The sequence below is a fragment of the Sinohyriopsis cumingii genome, chromosome 9, assembly GCF_028554795.1.
Source record: "Sinohyriopsis cumingii isolate HCF-2022 chromosome 9, ASM2855479v2, whole genome shotgun sequence".
In the NCBI taxonomy this organism is placed as follows: domain Eukaryota; kingdom Metazoa; phylum Mollusca; class Bivalvia; order Unionida; family Unionidae; genus Sinohyriopsis; species Sinohyriopsis cumingii.
This window is the reverse complement of record NC_142969.1, coordinates 108,254,725-108,282,567: the sequence shown is the minus strand read 5'-3', so window position 1 is coordinate 108,282,567 and position 27,843 is coordinate 108,254,725. Positions and strand designations below refer to the sequence as shown.

Below are 27,843 nucleotides of genomic sequence, written 5' to 3'. Positions count from 1 at the left end.
CTTTTGAAGATTTTACCATTTTATCCATCTTACTTTGTACTCAGTACTACATATATCCAGAGGCCTCGAGTGGCCGAGTTGACTAAAGCGCTCTCCGTTACAGATCACTGCCATCTCACCTCTGTCTGCGTGGGTTTGAGTCTCGGATTCGGCTAATGTGGGTATGTGAGAAAGCTTGCCAGTAGTTTCTCGTGGGTCGGTGGTTCTTTCCGGGGTTTTCCCGGGTTCTTTTTCCACCATTAATACTGGCCGCCATGTATAGCCTATCGTGTGCTGAAAAATGGCGTTAAACCCTACAACAACAACAACATATACCCAGACTGTGCTGATGTACCGCTTAACACCACACTATTTGTCCGTTTGCTTGTCGAGATTCTTGATTCTTTGCGAATGCCTATGCACACTAAAGGCGTTATTGTGTGGTGATATAGACCTATACAACGTAATATCCGTTCAACAAACAGTGGAATTGCTCTGATTATTTTGTCCCTAATTTTCTTAGTCTGTACAGTAAATAAAACGCATACCGCTACAACAGCAATAAACAAAGAAATGCCGTCAGCCATGACTAATGACTGACAGGTCGGAAGTGATGCGCCATAAAGCAGAGTGGATACAAGATTATTCAATAAAACATTACTCCGCATGAAACAGATTCAGAGAGATATTTTTTGTTTTTTTTAAAAAAAACTTCAATCCAGGACGTGCAGTCACTTTCCCGGTGGAAAAACTGATTTTGCATTGCATCGTATTACAAACAAATATTATCTAAAAAGATAAAGAAGACGTTAAGGAAAGATAAGAAGCGAGGAAGTCTTCAGTGTTTATTTAACAGAGATAAAAGCGTACATTTAAATTTCATTTTTACGACAACCAAGGTTTATAACATGTTTACGTCATTTGGAACATGCTGCAGTGGTTGTCCCCCCCCCCCCTCCGCAGCTTTTTTTTTTTCTGTTTGCGTTGTTTGCAGAAAAAGGTCGGTTATCGTATGTGCTCGCTTATAAGAGTCCAACTGCAAACTGCACAGACCCAGATGCCGTCGAATAATGCACCGGAAGAGCTGGGTCTATGCATGTTGTTTGGAGTAATCAGCAGAACAAACAACAAAGACCCTGGTCTGCAGACGCGTTGTGATTTTTGTTGTTTGTTGTTGGACTCGACTTGTAAGCGAGTGGCGGTCCCGCCTTCATTTGACTTTGGTTAAGTTTAAGCTATTACTATTTCCTTTTTACTCTTAGTTGGCAAAATCTTATAAAATTGTTGGGGCCAGTTTAAATATGCCTTGCGTTTTGACAAGCATTCACCCAGATTAAAAAGGGCGGGGTGGAGGTTGTGTGGAAGGAGTGATAGCCTCAAACGTAGTGTCTTTCTCTTGTATCTAAAAGAAGCGACGTTTGATGTTGTTCTACTGCCGTTTTATTATCAATTTTCTTGTCAACGGCTGCAGTTAGATTTTTGAAAATTAAGTATCACATCTGTTTATTAAATTCTGCAAATGGATGGAATTTACGACGACTATGGCAAGCTTTTATTACTCTAATATTTAGATTCAGATAAGACTAAAGAGGGAGATTTACAGCATTGTCAAGCTCGACCATCGACTGGCGTCGGGATTCTATTCTAGTTACTTAGTCATTGGACTTGCTTATGGTTCTCTCTCATTCTCTCTCTCTCTCTCTCATTGTGCCCTGATTGAATTTTAGGTATATTCTTTGATTAGATATGAGCAAATTTTTTAATCGTGAAGTGGATTTATTTTATTAAGTATAAAGTAGCCAAGTCACGAACGACAGTGCGGAATGTTTCCACTTTCTTCGTCATTTTTAGATATGATTATGAATTTGATGCCGATTAAAATCGCTATTTAAACAATTTAATTCCTATCCGTAATCAAGAGGGTTTTTGTGTGCTAGACATACGTGTTATTTGCCCTTGAGTGTGACAGGTATACCACTGTGTATGGGCGACACATAATATCGAATGGCAATAGGTCAAGTAAGTTCAGTCACTGACAATTTGCGCGAGTCATGTTGAAACCAATTATGAAAAAGTTAATTTATGAAGTCTGCTTTTGATTGGGATTTATTTTATTGCATAAATGTATACACGAGAAGTCAACGGTCTCGACAAATTTTAAATCTAAAGATCGAGAGATCGCGCGTACGCGAGAGTTCTAAATATGGAAACACAGCTCGTAATAATATGTACAAGTGTCGACAGAGCCCTATAGTTATATAGAAAGTACCAGTACTTCTTAAATAGATACCTCCACAGTGGGGATGTAATTTTCTCCCACTGATGTATTACAATATAACTGTATGACTTGTTTTCATTATTATTCTTGAATTTAAGTTTTTCTTGAATTGTATCACCCATTATTGATAAGGCAACGTTGTTCTTTGTGAATATTATTTTCCAAAGTGCTTTAAATCTTATTTGAAGTGTTATTGTTTTGTCTTCCGCCTCATCGTATGTAACTTTCGTCATTTTTGGGGTTGATTATTTATGGTAAATTATCTGCTTTGTTGTATTGGTTTCTTTCTTTTTGTTGTTGTTGTTGCCAAGACAAAGGGATTGTCTTGCTTGAAAATTTGGGAAACCCTACAAGTTCATAGTGCAATTACTTACATATACACACAAGCGTGCGTTTCATGTGGAGCCCTAGGAGACTGAAAATGCTCACTGGTTGTACAGGAGTGAAACTGTTTGTTTTTGGATGAAATGCTTTAAAGCTAAACAATATATCTGTGTTTTAACAAGTTACATCATAACATGTTTCTTTTTTCGTTTTCTTCAGTAGATCTGAAATTTAACTTGGTAAGTTGAGCCCAGTTTCCTCTCGGGCCAGAAGATTACGACGTAAATACATAATGAAAATTGCCGCTGGTATAGTCCTCTTCTAAATGCTCTCCCGGCAGCATTAAAACCAATACGCAATCTAAAATTATGATAAGAAAAGAAAAGTATGTACTGCAAACAGAGGGTGATCCGAATGAGAGCATTTACACCAGATGATCAAAGTGTAACTAGCATAAAATAAATCTCTGACCGAACATCCAACCCCACCCCGCCCCACCCCACAGATTGATACTTGTTATTATAGAAAGCAAGTCTCGCAGGGGTGGTGGTGATCGAACACCTCAGTTGAATCATACCTTGGGAAATATATAATCTGTACTTAGGAAATATCTTAGAATTGAAAAGTGCGAAGCGGTTAGCTTGACTATTTGCCTACGAAGGACGGATAGGATTTCAACGCAGATTTATCTTGTCTACGGTCCATTTGCAACGTCTAATACTCCTCCCAGCCAGCCTCCAAGTGGCGTTGCGGAGAATGTTGCTTTTTGGAAGAAACACATTCCGTTCCGGAATTGTATGGACCACCTACAAGCGGAAAAGAATGACTAATTCAATTCTTGCAACATCCCTTCCTTGCTCATCAGACGTCTGTTAAAGCTGTACATTCAGTTATTGTATTAAATGTTAGCATGTGCGTTCCGTCAGACTTCATTGTAGACTGGAGTACGCTGTATTACATACACTGTTACTTAGAAAACTAATGTTATACGTGTTGTTAACTCGACTGGTCATGGACCAGAGGAGCTTGTGGGATGGTTTTGGTTCGCCCGTGAACACAAACGTTTTATAGCTGCTCCTCCTAAACTACTTGGAGGATTGCTATTAATCTTTTTACGCATAAACTAAGCCCATGGTCTGGTTGATCGGAAATGAAAATGTTGTTGCTCCAGCATCCAGTATGGTTTTTCTAAAAGACTTCTTATGACGTCTAGTTTGTCTGAAATGAACCAGTAAAGCAGATACAGCAGCCATCTTGAAAATCTTGTTGCTGTTTCTCCGGAATAATAAGTCATATTGACATAGAATTTTCAGCAGGTGACTTCTTATGATGTATAGTTGGCCCTAGATGAAAATGGCGCTGCTCGCACATCCATTATGGCTGCCACTGGTGCCATCTTGAAAAATCTTGTTACGGCCATTTTCTTCCTGAATAGATAATTGAATAATAACGTTTTTTATAAGTGAAAGTCTTCTTTTGATCTCTAGTTAATTACAAATGAAAATGGTGCCGCTCAGAGATCCAATATGGCTACCACATTAGACATATTGAAAGTATTATTATAACTACTTCTTCTTAATGTAATAATTATATTATCATGGAGTTTTCACAGACAGATTTTATATAACGTCTAGTTGGTCGTTAATGAAAATGGTACCAATCTGACTTTCAATATGGCCGCCACAATAATCATCTGGACTACTCCTTCAAAACAGAAAGTAGTATCAACATGGGATTTTCAACAGAAGAGGACTTATACTATCTGGCTGGTCCTAAATTAAAATGGTGCTGATATGACTTTCAATATGGCCACAGTGGCGGCCATCTAAAAAAATATTGTTCTCGTTATTCCTCATAAGTGGAAAATCGTTTTGTATGCAACGCCAGAGCTGTCTTAAGATGAGAATTTTTATTATATGATGTGCATTTGTACTTATATGATGTACAAACTTATTTATATTATAAAAATTCTCATCTTAAGACAGCTCTGGCGTTCCATAGTTTTGAAAAAAGGATTTTAATCAGTAGAATACATATGTTAACTAGTTGGTCCCGAATGAAATTTTACTCTTAGTAAGACCACCATCTTGAAAATATTATTTTCACTCCTTCCGAAATGGATGGTTATATTTATTTGAGGGTTTCACCTATAGATTTCTTGTGATACCTAGTTGTTCTTAGAGGAATATGGTACCCGGCTGCATTGAAAATTGTTATCTATACTCTCCTGGAATGGAGGATTATATTAACATGAAATATTTTACCCAAAGATTTCAAATGTTGACTACTTGGTTCTAAATGAAAATGGCGCCAGTCTGACATCCAACATGTCCACAACAGCAGTTAATTTTAAAATATGTTTTTCGCTGAAGAATAACAGAACTGTTTTCAACACTTAGCAGGTATAATAAAGATATGGTGCTTTTTTGAGAAATTCATGTAAATTCATTTTGCCCAATATGTCTCTTTGGGTGACTTTTGATAATTCTGAGTTTTGTTCATTTCCAGTAATGCGGGAGAAGATTGCAATCTGTGCCAATTTGTGAATTTTTTTGTGCTTTTGTCCCGTTTTATTTAAGTCAGGAATGGAAATTTTGCTTCAAGAAAAATACGTTGCCTGTAATTTTAGTATCCGAGTAAGGATTATCGCTATTTTAGTATCCGAGTATAGGTTATCGCTATTTTAGTATCCGAGTATGGATTATCGCTATTTTAGTCTCCTAGTATGGATTATAGTTATTTTAGTATCCGAGTCAGGATTTTCGCTATTTTAGTATCCAAGTATGGATTATCGCTATTTTAGTATCCGAGTATGGATTATCGCTATTTTAGTATCCGAGTATGGATTATTGCTCCTTAATATGCAGGGCATTTGAACTCGTCTGCTGCACAAACTTCTAAATCAGAATCAAGGAGAGTGAAGAAACCGGATTTGATCACTTTCAAAAATAGGTATGGAAATGTATCGAGACTTTTAACGGATATCCATATATTAAAATACAATATATTTGAGAAATAAATATAATTTTCAACAAATACATACTAGACTAGAAATCTCCAGAAATTCTTATATATCTTCCACATCAGAAGTCTGGAACACTTTGCCGGATCCAGTAAACATGAAACAGAGTATTTAATATTTATACGTAAAATTGTACCAACATAAAATCATGTCCCAATGTGTTATTATACTGGTAACAGGACACCATCAATATTCGTACTAAGATAAGAAACAAATGCAGTGATTTAAATAGAGATTTTTTTTCCCCTTAAAATTTTCTTGCTGATAGCCCATCGTGCACGTGTAAACAGGACGACGAGACTGCCTGACATCATATTTTTAATTGTAAGAAATATATAGTACCAAAACTGACACTAATTAGTTGCTGTTAGTACAAATGTCTTGTTGGATCGGCAGAGCTATCACATGACCTAACCACTCGCATCTTTGAAATCTTCCTTAGCAATATCAAAGATACTAAAATATTTCAATAATTATCGAAGACGAATTACCTACTGACATGTTCTCCCTCTCGTATCCGCCGCGAAACTCCTTTATAACCCCTCTTTCCAATTCTACCCCTTTCTCTTCTTGAAGTAGTTGTAATACACTTATTTTGTATTACCTTTTCAGTTGTAATAAATTGTCGATATTCATATGTATTAACACACATTACTACTGATTCACGCAAACGTATATATACATGTACTGTTAGTCCTTGCCACTTTTCATGTACCTACTTGTGTATTTGGGGGTGGGTTGTTCCTAAGTTGTGAGAATTTTTAGTCCGACCCCGTCTGATTTAATTATGGCAGTAAAATATCTTTAAAACCACATGTAATTTAATAAATTGTTGTTTTCATATCCCACATTCACAAACCATTGGTCCTATTCACATTAAACATGTTAAGGTTATGTCTTGTCTTTGTCTACTGAGGAAAATCAAAACATACATTCCTCTTCAGTATAGGGTCATCTATTACAAAAGTTATATTCAGCCATGTCTGGACTACTGTAATGTAATTTGGGGTAATACCTCTAATTCAAACATAACAACACTTTTAAGACTCCAAAAGAGGGCTTGCCATTTAATTCTAGATCAATGTACAGACAATTTTCAGGATGCAATGAATAACATAAATGTTTTAACACTACATGAAAGAATATTTCTTAGAAAGGCAAAGTTGATGTATAAAGTATCCAGAAAAGACATTCCTGTCTATCTAAGCAATATCTTTCACCGAAGAGATGCTGATGGTACTCCAAATTTAAGGTCCATAAGAAGTAAAAATTAAATGATACCAAGGCCAAAAAAGGAATTGTTTAAAAAAAAGTTTTCAATATACTGGTCCACTGGTATGGAACAACATTCCCAGTGACATAAGGCAGGCTCCTAGCATTTCTTCTTTTCATAATGAATGTCCTAAATGAGTTCTAGTCCAAAAAATACCACCTGCTTTTCTGTACTTTTGAATCATTTTCATAGTTTTAATTTTTAATTCAGGATGATGTTTTATATATGATTTTATTTTTACGGATGCCAGTGCATGTGTTCCAGGCTTGATAATTTGAATTTTAAAATTACTTAGTGTCAAGCCAGATTCTTCACATCATGGTGTATATACTGTATATATTTTACATAACAGATATAAGTAGTAATTTCGTCCTAAGTAAGATACAGTGTTGAAGTCGGAATAGTTTAAAGCTAAGTAACCACCCACCCACCTACCTACCTCCATGTATAGTTCATACGTTCGTTAAATTGTGTGGATAGGTTTCCGTTCCAATAAGGGCTTTCTTGTTTTCGTTTTGGCTTCAATATACAGGGTTTGAAAAATATCATCTGCTTTTTGGCCGTAGGGAAAGTATGTACTCAACAAGTACTGATGCATGTGTTGTTGTTTCTTAGTCGCTTACTAAGTGTCATTTAAAATGTTTATTTGTGCAAATGGCGGGAAAGCATTTCATTTCCCAATATAGTAATCAAAACAGACCAGTCGACCACGTTTTGTACGAGCATTTGTTTGCGGTTTGGGATAAGCGTGGGAAAATTTGCTGTTCTTGTTTTCTCTGGCAGTTTCAGCAGCCACTGTGTGGAACTCCGTACTGCTAAGTTTGTATAATTGTTGTTGATTTATTTTCAGTCAGGAACTTATGGTTTACACACTTTAGCTCTACTGGTCATATACAACAAGAGTTTACATGGGGTTGCATATTACCATATTCATTCCAATATCTAATTGGTCCTAGATAAAAATGGAGTGATCAGACATCCAGTATGGCCGTCACAGCAGCCATCTTGAAAATCTTGTTAACGCTACTTCTCAAGAACAGAAAATCACATGGACATAGGGTTTTCACAGAAAGACTTCTTCTGGGTTCTGCTATGCAGTTTCGTACTTTGCATCGAGCTTATTTTTTTTAAGAAAAATAATTTCCCCAGCATTCTTGACTGCTTATCCTGGTTATTTTTATTTTATAAAAAAGACCTTGTGTATATATTGGGTAAATTTAAAATAATTTTAAATTCCCTTTATTGTTGTGTATGATTGGTGGGTGCAGTTTCGCTTATATATGTACAGTGTGGCCTTAATTCAGATGTGCACATCTCAACAGACGGCTAACTCCACCTGGTCATTTTCTGAATTGAAGGAGAAACAACAAAAAAAACGAGCTGATAACTGTTTTGTTTTAAAACTTTATATATATTTTACAAATCATTTATTGCACTTTCAGAAGCTGTTTTTGTCTACCCTGGTAACATTAATATTCCCTGTATTTATACCTTCTAGTGTACTTTGGACTAGTTTAGGATTATTCTTCGAATGCATAGGAACAGCCATATTGATATACTCTCTGCTTTAGATAGTGCATAGTATCCATAGTTACCGTACATGAAAGTAGCATAGATGTGCATGTTGCCAATGGAAACAACTACACTATAATCCGTTCCTGCTGTCAGAAGAACACAGTAACTGTAGAACGGAACCATGATGGCTAGTTGGTACTGTAATTCGTTCCATGTAGTACTGCGAATTTTTCCTATCAGTAACTCAGTACATTTTAGGTCAGCATCATCAAATATACATAAAAGTGTCTAATTCGTTTTAAATACTTCGTGTGAAACGAATTAGGTACTTTAGCTACATTTAATGACGCTGACCTGAAAATGTACTGAGTTACAGATAGGAAAATTTCGCCATGCTATGTAGAACAAACTGTAAATGAAAATGATTCGACATGGAAATCCAATATGGCTGGCACAGCGGTTGTCTTGAAAATCTTGTTATCGCCATTCCTTCGCGTGGAGATTTCTCAGAATGACTTTTTATAACATTGGCCATTAAATGAAATCGGCGCCAATCTGACGTCAGATATGGTCGCCACGGTAGTCATCTTTAAAATCTTGTTATCTCCGACCGAAGAGAAAGTCATATCAGCATGGTGTTTTCACAAGAAGACTTCTTATGATGCCATAGTCCAAACTGGAAATGATGCCCCCCCCCCCCCCCCGACTTAAATTGTGGCCACCTTGAAAAACGGAGTGGATGGTCATGTCGACATGGGGTTTACACTGAAAGACTTCTTATGATGTCTAGTTGGTCCCAACTGAAAATCGTACCGATCTAGAGCAGCCATCTTAGAAATCTGGTTATTGCTATTCCTCAATGTAAAATCATGTCAGCATGGGGTTCTCACTTTAAGACTTAATACAGTGTCTAGTTAGTCTAAATAAACAGTGTGCCGATCTGATATGGAATAAATCCTCCACAGTCGCCATCTTGATTATCCTCATAAGTGGAAAGTCATATCCACGTCTTTTTTTTATATTTCATCACCAGAACACTTAGTATGATGTCTGCTTGGTACTAAATGAAAATAGCGCCAATCAGTCATTCAATAGACATCATGCTACTCATCTTGAATGGGAATTATGTGGGGTTTTCTCCATAAGACTTATTCTGGTCGGTCCAGGATGAAAATTATCCCGATCTGAAATCCAATATGGCCAATAATAAAGCGACGATCTTGAAAAAGTTTTTATTGCTCGTCCAGAATTTATAGTCAGATTGACGTAGAGACTTCACGAGAAGATTTCTTGTAGCGTCTTTTTGGTCTTAATGGAAACGGTGCCGCAGTCAGTCATTGTATCTGCCATAGTGAATACATTGTTATATTAGGACATAGTTTTTTTTTTTCTTAAATGGAAATGGTGCCGATCTTTCATCTGATATGTTTGTCACAGCTGCCACTTTGAAAATCTTATCGCTTAAGAATATTAGAGATGGTTTCAACACTCGGCAGTGTAAAAAATGGTCTTTTCAGGCAGTAAAACGTCAGTCTCTTAGAAGTTTTTTGTTGTTTTGTTTTTTTTTTTGTTGCTCTACTGCTCATTCCCGTCCTCTGTTGTCCGGCGCCCGTTCGTCGGTTAGCACAAGTTTGCTATCGTTACTTGTAAACGACTGAAATGATTGCCACATTCATCACAAGGTCTAGTTGATGTAAATGAAAATGGCACACTCGAATGTCCAGCCGCCATGGTAGTCCTCTTGAAAATATTGTTATCGTCTCTCAACGAATATCGAGATAAAATTCATTGCTAAAAGACTTATGATGTTTAGTTTTTCCTTATTGAAAGTGGGCAGATCTAACCGCCAAATGTTGAAAATGTTATCGCTACTGCATCTGAACGGACGGTCATATCGGCATCAGATTTTGCAAAATATTTCTCATGATCTCTTATTGGACTCTAGAATGGTTCCGATCTGACATCCATTATGGCCGCCATTTTGAAATCTTGTTATGATGGCCATAACGACATAAAGTTTTCTTTAAACGTTTTCCTGTTATATCCAGCTGGTCCGAAATGAGAAGGATATCTTGTTGTTTCTACTTGCTCTGAACTTGATTATCATACTGACATGGGGTTTTACCCAGATTTTTCGCGAAATGTCTTTTTGGCCAAAGATTAAAACAGTGTAGATTTAATAGTAAATATGGCTGCTGAGACGCGGGCATATTTGAAGATTTTGTTATGGTACGTTTTTCTGAAATGATGGTCATATCGAACATAACCTTTCACTAAAAGATTTCTGATATGTAGTTCATTATACACTTTGGCTTGTTTGGTTTTTGTGGGTTTAACATCATTTTTTTAAGCACACGACAGGAAATGCAGTGGCGACCATTATATTCGGAGGAACACTGGGAAGAACCAACTAGGCACGGGAAGCTGGCCGAGCCTGGGACTCGAACTCACATGAATAGTTATTATAAATTAAAATGGCGTTTGTCAGGTCTGAAAAAGTGCGGACATCTTGATCCTTTTGTTATAGCAACAGATCTTGAGGTGATGATGGTATCGACATTGGAACTAGTTACTACCATGTTCCATTCTAATATATTCGTTGTCCTTTTTGCAAAACAACCTAGAGTTTTTTTTATATGAAAATGATGCTGATCCAGCCACCACTATGGCTGCCTTGACAGTCATACTGAAAATCTGTTGCTATATGACTGAATCGAGTGCATCTTGAACTGGCTTTCCTGACAAAGTGATTTTATTGTCTAGGAATCACAAGACAGACAGTGAATTTCATTGGCTAACAAAAATGTCTTACTGATTTGGATTGGCTCGGGCACCAATCGTGAAGACCAGATTAGTGATCATGGATAGAAATGTAAAGAATAGGTGAAATATTCAGCAAAGACATGGCTGCATTTATTTCATAAGTAAGATACATAAAGGAAAAATGCAGACTCTAAATGTTACTTAAACGCGAGGAATTAAAATCCCGGTACGGAACACTCACGGAAGGGGATGCTGATACAGATATATGTTTGAATTTTCTTGAACAAACAAGAAACAAATAAGGATATTTCTTACTACTTTGTTTTCGAAATGACCTCACTTTTTTCCATAGTAGTTGTCCATTCTACGTTTGGAACGAACACCGTAATGCCAGACCATTTTCCCATGCTGCTGCTCGACATGGCCGTGATCGAGCTCGCTTAATGTGCAAGAACAACGCGCTGAATGGAATTCTGTCTTCTCATTGGCCAACTGAAAATAAGTTATAAGTAAATGCAGGACGTCATTTTCTTTTAACCAATGAGAAGACAGTATTCCATTCAGCGGGATCTCACTTGCGTATTAAGCGGGCGCGATCACGGCCATGTCGAGCAGTAGCGTGGGAAGTGGTCTGGCATTCCTTAAATGTATGATAATAGTAAGCCAAACTTTGGACATGCATACAAAGTCGAATGCCTCAGCTAAACATCGGTACCAAATTTATTTCGCTTTGCGAAATCTAGCGTGATAAAGACAGCGTTTATTCTTAAATGAGTCGCGCGAAAAAGGAGAGAAGTGTCCTCCATTGTAGTTATTATATGGTACATGTATGGCAGGTCAATTGTAAGCAATGATACGAGCCCCCGTGGTTCTTCTAGCATATGATGCAGGCTGTACGTCGTCTTCAAAATTATGTCCATATCTGTACACTGCGTACCGTTTGGCGAAGAGTCGTTTAGTTTTCGGAACCGTTTGCTTGACGTCTATCAACATATTCCATCACATCAGATGGAAATACAGAAATGATGTGTGACAGCTGGTTTACTGAACACTTCAAGAAAAACATACGGTATATGATACACGAGCCAGCCCTCCTAATTTTCCCTATAGATAAGAGTGACAAGTAGAACAACTATGTGGCGCTTGGGAATAGTAGAATTCCAGATGTTTTATGAATGCAAGAAATCTTATCTGCAAGAACCATACCTAATTCTTATTTTGAGCTTACCGTATTTCAAAGAGTTCTCAGGTTTATTTTCAGTTTTCTAAGATCTCAATTTAGGGTTATGGAATTAGAATATTTTTATTGCAAAACATTCTTGCTGGTTGGTGCTTAACGGCCACATAAACACTTGCAAGGTTATATGGTGAAGAGGCAGTCGGAGTTGAGTGCATTGCCCTGAAACTCGTCACGACGTCCGACTTAGTCGGAATCTGTGCACACCAGATATCCACTGTCCAACGTGGAGATCTGACAGCTGCCGCCTAGGGGTCATTTTCTAGTGAGGCCTTTATATAGCCAATGGAAATGCAGATTTAAACAAAATCAGTTAATCAAATAGTTCGGCACACACTGATGCTTTTCAGCCACGCTGCTTTCTTTCAAAGCACGAATTTATAAGACTTAATATGACTGGCTGATAAAATTTGCAATTATGTTAACAACACGTGTCTCCAGAACATGACCCCTAAGCGGTCGCTCTCAGATCTTCACGTTGGACAGTGGAGATCTGATTTTAATCTGATTGAACGCGTGTCCGGCACGCTAAGTCCTGTGAAAAGCCAACGAACGAACCAACCAACAATCATCAAATCATACACATGTAATTTGTCTTGACAAATTAGGAATGTACAACTTGTACTTTGACCATTTGTGGTAGAAAAATAAGCCGTGTCACATTAAATTTTTTTTATATATTAACATCCTGATTTACTCCGTTTGTAAAACAATTTAATTGTAAAACAATCCCTCTCATGTATGATAATCGTTTTTATCTTGATTAGATTTTTTAAATACGTGAACCCACATAAATGCTTGGATGGATTAGCCATGACCTCGCATGCTATTAACCAAAAATTAAGTCTCGGGTGGTCAGGTATCGCGGATCATGCCATCCGCGGTCTTTGATGTATGATGGACATGTCTGTTGTTAGTTTATCAGATGTCAGCGGAGATATCTCGCCGTTTTACAGACATGTCAAGATTATGATTCGCTACGACAATGGGTTATACTGAAAAGAGATTATCAACATTTTAGGGAAAACGTTTAACTTTTAGAAATGAATACTCTAAACGTTTAAATTGCCCAGTGATAGGAGACCTTTAGATTTAAAGACGCGAAAGTCTTTTTCTGATAAGCAATTCAACGTTCATTCACAAACATTCTTGGAGCTAACCCGTCATCTAGAAAACACAATTCTATCAATTGCCTCAATTATCGAGAATATAATACCATTGTATCACTGGAACTTAGCATTAGATTTGGATTAACAGGCTGTACTGACGTGTTATCAGTACTATTTTATATTGACAACACTTGCATGAACTAGCTTTCACGTTGCTGAGAGATTGCAACCTGAAAACAAGGTCAATTAAATATTTAATTGAGGAACCGCAATGTTCTGCTCTTTGTATTTGAGGAATTCAAAGAAAAATCTAAATTTACATCTTTCAAGAAAAATGGGTCGAATTCTTAGTTTATAAAAACATCGCGATTTGCTGATTCACAAGTCTTTATTTTATTATTAATTATTGTAGTAATATTGAGTTAATTATGGTATCTTTAACAGTTTACAAGCGGTAAGAAATTTTATTTAATATCGGTAGTTTTCGCAGTCTGATTAAAATCAGATTTGTTGTTTGGGTACCATAAAAAGAAACACTAACTTTCGACTAGCCATTTTCCTGAGGTGACGTTAATATTACACAGTTCCACGGACTGGTACACAGATTATTTATTTATTTATTTTTGTAATATGTCATACATTTGGCAACAAGCCAGTCAGCACATATTTAAAATACGGTAACAGGCTTTTTACCGTATACCGTGGAATCAGGTTGACCTATCAAAATTAACTGCACTCACAAAGACACAGTATGCATACGTAGCTAGACAGACAGGGCAGAAACACAAGATACAATCCAGACTTGAGTCGTTAAATTCGCGAAAAAAAAGTCAAAGTTAATTTTCACTGTGCTTTAATAAAAATCACGAAAAATTGCAGAAAATCATAACGACATAATAGCTAGGTGACTCATTCTCGTGAAGCGTTCTGCAATGGAGAGGATGTGTCTTTGTAAATATTTAGAAACGGGGAGGAAAACGGAGAAAAGCTTAATACTCTTAGATAAAATTAACTTTAACGGTGGGTGCAGTGGAATGCAGCTCTATATACTGTTTGCAGAAAAATGCTATCCCCCCATTTTCATGTTGACTTTTTTAAATATTATTTTCATTTCATCGTTGTTGCACACGTAAAGCGACAGATAATTCTTGTGAAATCAGAAACAGGTTCGACGTAATATTAGTTTTTCCACTTCAGAACTGTGATACGGCTTAACTAGTGATCGACGTTTCCCATTTCTTGAGAACCAAGTTTGTCAGGATTTTTCTTTTTCTTACATTTATTCGAAATTTAAGAAAAAAATATATAGTCTGGTTTCGTTACTTTGACTCGTGTATATCTGTCAGTAGTGAATATGACTAAAAGAATGACACAAATTATTCAAACCGGTTATCGTGACATCGGATTTTATCCTACACTTAAACGGTAATTTGTTGGATAACATGTACTTAAATTTTTTTAGTGTAGTTGTGTGAAAGATTGGATAGTTTGCAAAGATTTGATTTTGGAGAACGTAGTTGGAATTTTAGTACACTTGTAATAAAGACTGCACAATTTGCAGAATAGAGCATATGGAGAGCATGTTCGTGGGATTGTATTTAGTACAGTTGCAGATTGGACAGTTTTCGTATACCATAACTTGAATTCAATATGAATTGCATTTGTAAGAAATACAGTCTCCTACATTTTGGACATACTGTGCAACGCATTGATCTGTCTTCCTTTACACGAAGCACATGTTATTGCAGTGGTTACAAGTGCACGTCTTGCATAAAATGAAGAATTCCTTCAAAATCAAATCGACCCAGAATATAATTTGGCCAATCAGTTTTTCCATTACCAGTCTATCCGCTGGTGCAGGCAGCTGCTAGGGCGGGAAAATACGTGGAGTCGTCTATATCGCTTCCACATTCCGACCGTTTTGCAGACTGCATTTTCAAGACAACGATAATTTAATCAATTACGTGATGTTGGAAGGGGTGGTGGTAGGGTGGGTATTTTTTTAAACTGGAGTTTTTTAAATTTTTTATATACACATAATATAGTGAGATATATGGACACACTGGGATGCAGGTTGGAGTGATGGGCAGATAAGTTTTTTTTCTTAAAAGAGAAGTTGGGTTTAATAATAATAATAATAATAATAATTCCATGCTCGGACCCACCCCTTTCGAATGTGTAGTAGGTGCCCAATTTTCAAGAGCGTTGGATCAGTTGGTACAGTGATCATTAGAAATTCAAAGTTAGTGATTTTATGGCTGAATTTAGTCTCCCAAAACCTTTTCGTAAATAAATAAAATTGACGTTTTGTTCTTACAAACTGTAACATTCTTGTACACATACTTGGAACACCCAGACAGAATCTTAACGGGATCGACTAATATGTGGAAACGAAACCCCACGTTTTCCACTATTATTAAAAGGTTAAGAATTAGAGGCGAAGAGTGGTGGTGGTGGTGGTGGGGGACGATATGTTGTCAAGGAAACAAGTTCTTGACATTTTAGGGATGTTTCATGTTTGTTCTTTTATGACTAAGGACAACATAAATATTTCATAAGGAATTAATGCCCCCCCCCCAGTTCTGTTTTTTTTTTTATGTATGAAAAATAGCCCCGAAGCACTCACTTTAATAATTACTTTTTTGTCCTCAACTTTACGATGCTGACCTAAGATCAGGCCCGGCCCTAGGGCAAGGCGAATGAGGCATCCGTCTTGTGCCCCGCGCTTTCAGGAAAACTCCGCAATGCAATTTTTTTGTGCTTGGGGCCCCGCTTATCGCTTGCAGCTTTGGGCCCCACACCTTCTAGGGCCGGGCCTGCCTAAGATACCAAAATTGATTGCTAAAATCCTAAGATGTTGGAAACTTTCGGAGCATTAACGTGTATAACGACGTCTCGAACAGAGAGCCAAGTATGCAATTGACTAAATTATACATCTGTGAGTTGCTTTTGGGCCAACACGTGCCCTCATGGCGTTAAACAGACTATAAAGGTCTGCAGAGAGATCAGTAGGCCAAGAATGTTTGCAATGATTTTCCTGATCGTTTAAAGTTTTGCCAAGGAATTTTGGGGTGAAACATTACATCATTTTCTTGTCTGTTCTCTGGTATGTGATTCTAAGAAATTTGTTAAATAATACCGAGAGGGGGATGTATAACGAGCCTTTGAAATTAGATCACTGAGTGAGAAAGCGTCAGAATATCTGTGGGAAATCCTATTTACACACACACACACACACACACACACACACACACACACACGATAGAATTTCACAGAGAGGCAGAAGTATGATGTAATAGAACCGAATATGATGAGTCAGCTTCTTTGGTAAGCAACTTAAGCGGGAAAGTTGTTTAGTATGTGAGTGAGATGACGGGTTTTGGACTCCCTAATACGTCAAGATTGTAAAAAAGTAATCTCATAATATCCTGTCATCGTTATTTATTATTTTTTATTTTTTTAATACATATTTTGGAAGTTTTTCGTTTTTAAACCAGTTAAACCATTGTAAGTGTTCCTTTCAGCGTCGATTGTTACACGTGTTACCATGTGTTTGTGGTACATCCGTATCTTCAATTGATTGGTCATTTTTGTGATTCTGTGTAAATTAATCATACTTTCCGCTTAGTTTCTGCTAAATATCACCTATGTAATATCCAGGTATTAAATAAAATAGAAGTCTTACGTACACTAATTCTATATAACCTATAAACAATTTTAAAACTTTTTCAATTAATATAAATGAAGTTCAGTTATTGAGAACTGGTTGTATAAGCACACGTACAAGTTAAGGTGGCTGACAAACTGGTACGCGGTTCATTTTCAGCACACATTTAAGGTGAGGTGGCTGACAGACTGATACGCAGTTCATTTTTAGCACACGTTTAAGGTGAGGTGGCTGACAAACTGGTACGCAGTTCATTTTCAGCACACATTTAAGTTAAGGTGGCTGACAGATACGCGGTTCATTTTCAGCACACATTTAAGGTGAGGTGGCTGACAGACTGATACACAGTTCATTTTCAGCACACATTTAAGGTGAGGTGGCTGACAAACTGATACGCAGTTCATTTTCAGCATACAGTTAAGTTAAGGTGGCTGACAGATACGCGGTTCATTTTCAGCACACATTTGAGGTGAGGTGGCTGACAAACTGATACGCAGTTCATTTTCAGCACACATTTAAGTTAAGGTGGCTGATATATACGCGGTTCATTTTCAGCACACATTTAAGGTGAGATGGCTGACAGACTGATACGCAGTTCATTTTCAGCACATTTAAGTTAAGGTGGCTGACAAATTGATGTGCAATTCACAATCTGTATACATAACAAGTTTGGGTGGTTTGATAAACTGTATATAGCTATTCAGCAGAAATACTTTAATGATGTTTATCCCTAAGTTAATGGCGTTTAGTTGAAAGTATGCGTTTTGATTTTAACATATTAAAGTGTTTCCTTATTGATGAGTTTAAAAAAAAAACAACAAGATAAAGTGACTGAATAATCTATACAAGATTGCACCCAGAAAACTGATATATTTAAAGAGAACCCCCCAAACAGTCAATCAAGTACACTTAACGAGTAAATATTGATCCGGAATATCTGTTAAAATATATACCAAAATGATGTTGGGCTCAGGAGAAAAAAACGAGCAGGTTAAGAACTTTTCTTTTTTTTTATACCGTAACTCCTTGGTAATTTTGCTTTTAGTAACATTGAACTTGGTTGCAAAGCAGTAAAATCTACCACACTTTTCGAAAATTTGGGGAATATGTCCAATTATATTATATATACAGTCTTAGACGAGAATGTGGAAAATGTATTCGATAATTTATTTTAAAACTGTCTGGTGGCCAAACTGGTTAGAGCGTTCGCCTCGGATACGGGGGTCGCGGATTGGAACCCCGGCAGAGTCATACCAAAATCTTATAAAAACTGGTATACGCAGCTGTCTCGCGTGGTGCTCAGCATCAAGAGGTTAGTATTAGGACTGATAAGCCTGGTGTCAGGATAATGAGACTGGGTGGGACATGATACTACATGTCTGCGGCATGATGTCCCAGTGCTAGACATCATTATCAACTGTCACAGTGCACATATCATTGCGATGTGACTAAACTTTTGAAAGCTACATTATAAAAAAAATAAGATCAAACTTACAAATATTATCTTTTGCAACCCTAGAACCATTCATGTACGATATGTCATATGTAAGCGTACGGTACTTGCGCAGTTTATTTTTAGTTGTCGATTTTATAAATTAACGCGTACAAGGAAAGTTATATTTTGGATGCTTAACTTAAAAGGAACTTTAAATGAGTATACAAAAAAGGATTTGCTAAAATCAGCTTTTTTATCCTCGACAGTAAGGGGCGACAGGGTGACGACAGGGCTAACCTCATAACCCAAATCGCGTCATCACAAAAACCCGACCATAACTAATTATGTTGTAGTATGCATCGCAAATTCACCAAACTGTAACAGTTATTTTTATTCTTTTTTTGTTTGTTTTACTTTAGTGACTTTATCTGATTGGGATTCATATATCAATGACGTAATTGAAATACAATCTTAGGTACACATTTTTTACCCCAAGACTTGCAATATACGTTGCTATGGCTTGTGCCAATGCTTGCCTTTCCTGCAAGAAAAAATCCTACATATTTCAAATTCGTAAGATCAAATAATATATCTTTAACTATTGATAATTTATGGGTTTCTGCCAAACAAGTTTTACATAAAATGCCATACCTTTACTAGACAGGATATTGCATACATTTTAAAAGTTTTATATTTTTATCATTCGCAGTGGCATCAGAGGTGCGTTTCAGAGCCAACGAGCAGACGACGGATGAAAGATACATCCGTGATCCAACGACACCGCGTCACATTCCAGCACGTGAGAGGTTGAAGCCCTCAATTGAGGCGGGAGGAGAGGACAGCGCCGGCCCATCCCACTTCTTAGTACCTCCCCCAGGTGTCCGTGAATCACCTGACCCTGACCTTGACAATGGCGCTCAGACTGGATCAGCAGAATATGTCTACATTAAAAAGGTCAAGGTTATGCACGCTTCGCCCTCTGATGTCGTGTGAATATTGGAAGAGCAGGATTGAAGTAGCAACAGTTGTGTGTGATTGAAGGCCTTGATAATTATTAAGTGCATATTAAAAAGTTGAATATACCGGCTTGAGCCAACTATTGTTGGTCCATGTAAACCGGCAGGTATTATATGCTGGATTGTATCGAATCTTCCCATAAGTTGCACCAAGATCATGTAGACCGTAGGTCGTCAATATTGATTTTTAAGCCAAAACAAAAACAAAAAACAAAAAAAAAAAAACAAAAACAAAAGCAACTTTGGAGTTAGTTGTTTCATTTTGGATGAGCGGAGATGTATTTCTTTTGTACATCAGAGTATGTCTCTGTTGTGATGCACTGTGTTCGAAGCTTCTTGACTGTGTGCATGGAAAGTTGTTCGGATTGTAAATGGTCAAAGGACCAAGTAGACATTGATCTGCTCCATCAATATATCCCTGTCGATTGCAGTCATCTTGGTGAGCATCAGATAAAATACAGGCCTTGTCTTTAATGTGGGAACTGCGTTGAGATTTTTCTCAAGGAATCACTACCCACTACCAATGTGACAGGAGTGTGATATTTTAAATTTATGACATTGACTGGTATATATTTGATATATGTGTATAGATGCACAGGAGTGACGTTTTATCAATAAAGTACGACGAAATCTCTGACAAAATGAAATCACCTTATTGGTATTATAAATGAACATTTATAGCACCAATAAGATGGTTTCATGTTGTCAGAGATTTCGTCGTACTTGATTGATAAAACGTCAGACTCCTGTGATATATGTCATGAGAATATCACATCTTCGTATGAAAATTATTTTTACATCTTTGAAACCATTTCGTGGATTCTCAGACGGTGACCAGATGATTCTTATAATTTCATTATATTTTGTTGAGTTGTGAAAATTTTATTCTTTTGTCAAAATCATTGACCCACACAACATGCTTGCGTGGACGCTACTAAGATGTACGTTCTGCAGTGTTTTTAGGTAGTTTTAAATATACAACAGAGATATAATCTTCATGAAAATCATTTTATTTTAAGTTAGTTTCTAGTCTTTGAGCAAAGCTTGACACGATTGTGTGTGAATTTTCAGTAAAGTGTTGAATATTTATTCATTTATTTCATTAGATAAAAAATCAGTATAGCTTGTTTCTAAAATTTATTGAATAATTTGTTGTAAAGAATACTCGCCAGAATATGATACAGGGAAAGCGGTAAAGACGTTTAAAATCCAACAATTTAACTTTGTTGCAGTCAGGTATGGGTTGGGGTTTAGCAAGGTTTGAAAATACGGTATATTATTTTTTTTAAATAACAAAAATAAGTTTAGTTTCGTTTCATTAAGTGTTTTTTGACAGAGCAACACAGGTATGTTTTTAGTAGCCCTACCTATTTATTCAGTAGCGTACCCAGACTGGTCTGATAACATTTGAGCCCACACCCTTGGGTTACGAGAATCAAGTGTAGACTAATGGATTGTTCTTTTCCACTTCGATTTTTTTTCCTTCTGACATCACTAGTTGCCCCTGCAACTCTGCCAGTTATGTTAGAAAATTGAGATAACTAATGATAATACTAACATCTATACTTTTTCTTGCTTTGGACTAGCAGTGACTTTTGTATGAAAAGTATTTTGTTATTTGTGAAACATTTTGTTTTATTTTATTGAATTAGTATATGAAAGGCAACTTTCTAATATTTCTATATCTACAGTCAGTTGCTAAACATGGAGTTTTTGTTTCTTTTTTTAATATTTGTTTTGCGCAAAAAGATGAAGAGATTGAAAATCTTTGACAGTGGCCTTGAACTTCTTGCTTTGTTTTGTCATTTAATTATTGTGCCAGTTTTGTCTTAAATTGAATATTTACTGACTTTGCATTTTTATTTCTCGTGGCCTGCTTTGCACTGCATTTAGCAGTAGCTGTGATTGTTTGATGCATTTATTACTCATTCTTCGTTTCTTTCTGTCTCTCTCTTTATTAATTTGTTCATTTTTTTATCAATATATTTGACTGAGGAAATTTCAAATTGGAATTGGCATGATGTTAAAAATCAGAATTAATTCACTATGTTCATTTTTTTAAATTTCTTTTTGTTTTTGCAGTTCAGGCTGAATTTTGGTCATTTAGCAGGTTTTAAATAAAAAAAATTAAATTTATTCCAGGTAATCAATATTTATTGTGGCATAAATTGTACAATTTTATCCTTTAAATGGTTCAGCATGTATACACTTCAAGGAGATGATCTAAAACCATTAATGGCAGTTTTATGCCATTACTGATGTATTGTAATTTGTTGAGTTGAAATAGCAGATTTATTCCATCTGTCAGAGACTTGCCTGGGTTTGACCTCCTGTTTCCTGTTCATTTGACATGGTCATTAATTCTGCTTCCCTGACAGCTATAGATAGCCCCAACTGACAGTAGTTGAACTGTGTTGTACAACTGTCAGGTGACTGAAAACAGCTATTGTTACCAACAATAGACTGTGCTCAGTTATTTTCTGCATCCTCTTGTATTAATATCAGTAAACCGTGGACAAAGATTTGCAACTTGTGTGTGTGTGTGTGTGTGTGTATATATATATATATATATATATATATATATATATATATATATATATATATATAATGACAAAGATAAAAGAACTTGGTCTGCTGGAAAAATGAAATAGTAGGTACTTCCAGCAGTATGGTTTGCTAATCCAGTCTTGGTCTGACATACAGTGCCACTATTTCTAAATCCATTGGAAATATTAATAGTATATATAGTAAACAAGTCCAGCTATATAATGGTTTAAGCCAGTCATGGACTGAGCTACAGAACTAATACATGTATTCATGGTCTGTCATAATGTGTGGAAAAATAATATCAGTGAACCTCATGATCTAGTGACATAGTATGAAATGAAAGGTGGGGGAGATGTCTGGTTTGTTATCAATGAAAATATAACATGGAAAGTGGGGGTCTAGATTGTCATCATTGGACATAGTATGAAATGAAAAGTGGGGGTCTAGATTGTCATCAGTGAACATATAAAATGAATAGTGGGGGTCTAGATTGTTGTCATTGACACACAATGAAATGAAAAGTGGGAGTCTAGGTTGTTATTAGTGATGCTGGTACAACTAAGTCATGTGATAAGTATAAATGTGAACTTGCATTCTTTGAGAGGAGCTTTTATTGTGTACCATATATAGTTGCTCATAAGTGGAGTCAAAGTGCCAGCAACAAAGATCCTGCCATCTCACCTCTGTGTGGGTTCAAGTCTCAGGCTCGGCTAACATGGGTACATGAGAAAGCCTGCCAGTAGTTTTTCGTGGGTCGGTGGTTCTTCTCGACGTTTTCCAGGGTTCTTCCTCCATCAGTTATACTGGCTGTCATGTATAGCCTATCTTGCGCTGAAAAATGGCATTAAACCCTTCAACAACATTCAGCAACATCAATTGATCCAGATCTGCTGGTAAATTATGTGATGGCAGATCTGGGTCAGTTGGACTTGACTTATAAGTGAGTGTATATGGTATAGTATGAAAGCATATTGACTCTGCGACTGACAAACACCTACTTTCAGACTAATGGACATATGAACATTTAGTTTCAGTAATGATAGATTTTCTAGAAAAGCCTAGAAGGTTAAAATTAAAATAATTTATTGTACATGTTTGACAGACAATACAGGCTTTTAAAACTCCTATCCTCTATAAACTGAGGATTTTAGTTTATGTAGTCATAAAGCTGCAAGATTTACATTTTAAGGTAGCGTTATAACTCCGTAATGGAATCGTAAGAGTAAGTACATGATATGTTTTTGTGGCATATTGCATTTTCTTTACTGCTTTTGCACACTCGTTTCTGTGTGTGTGTGTTTTGTCCCGTTTTAAGCCAGGGCTTTAATGTCATCCTACATGGTGAATGATCTTTTGGTGTTCCAATGTGAGGACGTGCATTATAATAGGTCACTTGGGGTCACAGCAATGCTATTAATCATTTTGCCATTTGTCATCGAATAGTCCAACCAATTTCTATATCCTATCTACCAACTTTTACAGGTAAACAGTCCAGTAACTGGCTTGTTTACCCTTCACCAATTCAGATCACGATGTTTCCAGGTGTTGCACTGCAAATACTGGAATCTCTGGGGCTAATAAAGACTTCATCAATACGACAAGAAAATTAATATTTCTCTGGAGTTATTTGGATGAAGTGAATTATCTTTATTGAAGTAGAGCAAATAGTCAGCAGAAAAATGCAGACAAAATTAGCCTTCAAGTGCATTGGATAAATTGTTTTCTCTATTTGACATCAAATAAGATAGTACAGACTTTAATGTTTGATAAGGATATAAAAATAAATATACTAAAACGTTTGCTCTATTCCATTTAAAGAAAGAGCGATGTGCTTTTATTATTTGCTGTCCAGTATAGCTTGATAAGTATTCATTAGGAATTAATCTTGCAGGTTGCTTTTAAGTACAGAGTATTTTATACAAGTATAAAATTGTAAAGTATTATTTTCTGACACTTGTTTTAAAACAGCTTAGCCTAAATTCCCATAAAAACTTTCAGAATCTTTCTTTCTTGTTGACCATATTGCTTTTAATAATTATAAAATCACTTCATCAAAACAACAATCTTACACTTTATATTTTCATGAGTTTATCAAAAGTACAGTATTTTCATATGAGTTTAACAAAATCAAACTCTTTTCCAATACGAGTTTAACAAAATTACACTCATTTCCCATATTAGTTTAACAAATTACGCTCTCTTTTCTCATATGAGTTTAACAAAATTACGCTCATTTCCAATACAAGTTTAACAAAGTTACACTCTCTTTTCCCATACAAGTTTAACAAAGTTACACTCTTTCCCCATATGAGTTTAACAAAATTACTTTCTATTTCCATACAAATTTTGTAAAATTACTCTCTATTCCCAAATAAGTTTATTAAAAATGCACTGTATTTACATGTAAGGTTAACAAAATGACACTATTCCCACATGTCATTATCAAAATTACTGTTCCCATATGAGTTGATCAAAATTACACTCTATTCCCATATGAGTTGATCAAAATTTCACTATTCCCATATGAGTTGATCAAAATTTCACTCTATTCCCATGAGTTGATCAAAATTACACTCTATTTCCATATGAGTGTATAAGATAACATTGTACAAAAGATGTGACAATAGTATGGTGTTCATTTTGAAGCCTCAATATACATGTCTAATCTCCATGTAATTAGCACCTGATTAATTAGTCAATTAATATGTGTGGACCCTATTTGATAATTATTCTTTTGTCGTTGCTTCTATTTTTTTTAAAATTCTTGTAACACATGCATTGAAAAAAAAAATAACAACACCAGATTGTTTACAATATTGTCATTAAAATCATATTTGACTGGAACATTCTAGGCTTGAAGTTGGATTAAAATCATGTACCCGAACATTCTAGGCTTGAATTTGGATTGGATTTTTGTGATGATAGCATATTTCTTTTTTGGGGGAAAAAAGAGTGATTGGGTGGGATGTAAAAACAAAATTATACAGAAAGAAAGGTGAAAGTTGTATTATCGATCTTGGCAGTACATCTATTATTGCTTATAGTGTAACTGTTAAAGTATTGTTGGCATTTTACAAAAAAACAAAGGAATTTGAAACAAAGCTTATGTATGTTGTGGAAAATGTATTAACATTATTACATCATTAAATGGAAAATGTAATAACATTATTACATTATTAAATGGAAAATGTAATAACATTATTACATTATTTAAATGGTTGTAAATCAAGTCACAATAACATTTACCATAAGACAGGTTCTTGTCTGATACAAATTTCAGGTTGTAGAAATCCATCCAATTTTATGTGTGCTTTTAGAATGCCATTTCTTTTTGTACTGTGTGTTGCAATGTCTGTTGAATACATAACACAACTGTGGTTAGTTCAGTAATAAACTACTTCTTGTACTATGGCAATACTGCTGAATACATACCACAACTGTCATTAGTTCAATTATAAAATTCTTTTTGAATGAGTCATTCAGTAGCAATCCAATTTACTTAAGCAGTTTCAAAGATCAAGTTTGTACATTCTTTTAGAAAGATTAGAATAGGAGAAATATTTTCAAAGATAAAGGCGATATGTATCTCACCTTGGATCTTATTCTTTTGACAAGTTGATGTTGCAGTAAAAATCTTTTTTAAAAAAATCAATCAATTAGCCAACACATTTTTCATTTCTGACTTGAACAATTCCACCTTGCTTTTCCTTTTCGTTAAAATCATACATGTGTGAGGTCAGATGAGATAGTTACACTAATAGCTTGAATTATTTGCAAGTATTTCAAGACAGGTAGTGTACTGTCTCTTGTAGTTAACATTAAGTGATGCGTACAAGTACTTGTGCAGGAAATAAAATTCCAGTCATTCTTTTGACCCTCAGAAAGTCAGTATAAAACACGAAAGGACTAAAAATCGTGATACAGGAAATTGATATATAGCATGGAAAAGCAAATCGGCAGTATTGCTGTACATGAAGTTAGTATAAATGGTGGGAAAATAAATCCATGAATTTGTGATACAGGCAGTTGATATAAACCATGGAAAATAAAATCTGTGAATTGTGGTGATACAGGCAGTTGATATAAAAATGGGAAAATAAAATCTGTAAGACGTGATACAGGCAGTCGATATAAACCATGGAAAATAAAATCTTTGAGATGTGATACAGGCAGTTGATATAAACCATGGAAAATAAAATCTGTGAGATGTGATACAGGCAGTTGATATAAACCATGGAAAATAAAATCTGTGAGATGTGATACAGGCAGTCAATATAAACCATGGAAAATAAAATCTGAGATGTGATACAGATCTGATGATACATTGTACCACCTGATGTACAGTAAAGTACACGAAATACAGTAATTCAGTTTGCAACCATATTGGGTCGGTTTATGGCAATTCACACGAGAGACATTGTATCTGAACCACCATTTCCCAAGGTCAGACTATCGTAAGCACAACACAAAAATAAAATTTGAGCATTTTACTTATTGTAAGTAACCATGTTTCAGACAATTTAGGTTAATCTTTGACCACCGTTAAATTTTACTCAAGTTCATTTTAGTTAATTTTTGTATTTATTTTTGAATCATTAATCATGATTGATTATGTTAAAATAACTTCCACACAAGTTTGTGTTCATTTTGTACATTTTAATTTTTCATTGTGTTCATGTTCCTTGGAATACAAAGAGTTTTATTAAAAGCTAAATATTGATGCATGTTGTGAATTTAATTTTTCTTTTGCATTTTATTAAACCAGCGATGATTGTGGAGGTATGGTATACATGTATTTAAAGAAGTTGGCCCCTGAGTGGTCTAAAGTGCTCGCCTTTACCAGGCATTGCCATCTCACCTCTGTCTGCTTGGGTTCGAGTCTTGGGCTCTGCCTATGTGGGTCTGTGACAAAGATTGCAAGTAGCTTCCTGTGGGTCGGTGGTTCTTGCCCGTTTTTTTTTATACAGGTTCTTCCTCCACCAATTCTACTGACCAACATGTATAGCCTATCACGTGCTGAAAAAAAGTTGTTGAGCCCACAAGAAGATATGCCACATTTGAACAGCAGATTTACCATATATATGTACTTATGAGTTCAACTGCAAACTGGACAGGCCCAGATTTGCCATTGCATAATGTGCTGGCAGATCTGGGTCTGTGCAGTTTATTAGGAGTAATCAGTAGAACAAATAACATATGCCCTGATCTGCAGATCAGGGTCTATGTTGTTTGCAGTTTTACTCGACTTATAAACAGTTATATATGGTAAATTACAATAAGTGTTTCTGACAAGCAATATAGGAGCCACAATAGTTAAGTTGGTAGAGCACTGGACTAATAACCTTGGGTTGCAGATTCGATACCTGCCCCAGGCAGCCCAAGTTAGCTGCCTCTGTTTATCCTTGAAAGGGCACTTGGCTCTCATTTTCTCTGCATTATGAAGCCCGGAAAAGATGATAAAGTGATGTTCATATTAGCCCAACTAACTAGGTCACAGTGACTTTTGTCTAGATATTGCTTAAGAATAAGTAAGTGACAGTGACTTTTGATGCATTATTTCTTCACTACTGCACATACATTCATGAAGAGTTCCACTTTAAGCTACCAAATATAGTCACAGTGACCTATTTCTGATCATTCTGGGTAGTCATTGCACAGAGTAATATGTTTGGACACTT

At 35.9% G+C, this 27,843-nt stretch overlaps 1 protein-coding gene across 2 annotated transcripts in view; it reads left to right on the top strand.

Moving 5' to 3' along the window:
* Positions 1 to 26,885, top strand: part of LOC149792445 (uncharacterized) — a 63,029-nt gene extending 36,144 nt beyond the window's left edge. The window contains exons 3-4 of one of the 2 annotated variants that reach the window (XR_016423567.1): positions 19,312 to 25,017; positions 25,058 to 26,885. Coding sequence is in view for 1 of the 2 variants with exons in the window: in XM_089971023.1 (XP_089827149.1) it covers positions 19,312 to 19,595 (284 nt within the window). In the remaining variant the exon portion in view is untranslated. Of the gene's footprint in view, positions 1 to 19,311 lie in introns of both variants that reach the window. The other variant, XM_089971023.1, reaches the window with a different exon arrangement.
* Positions 26,886 to 27,843: the final 958 nt, after the last annotated feature.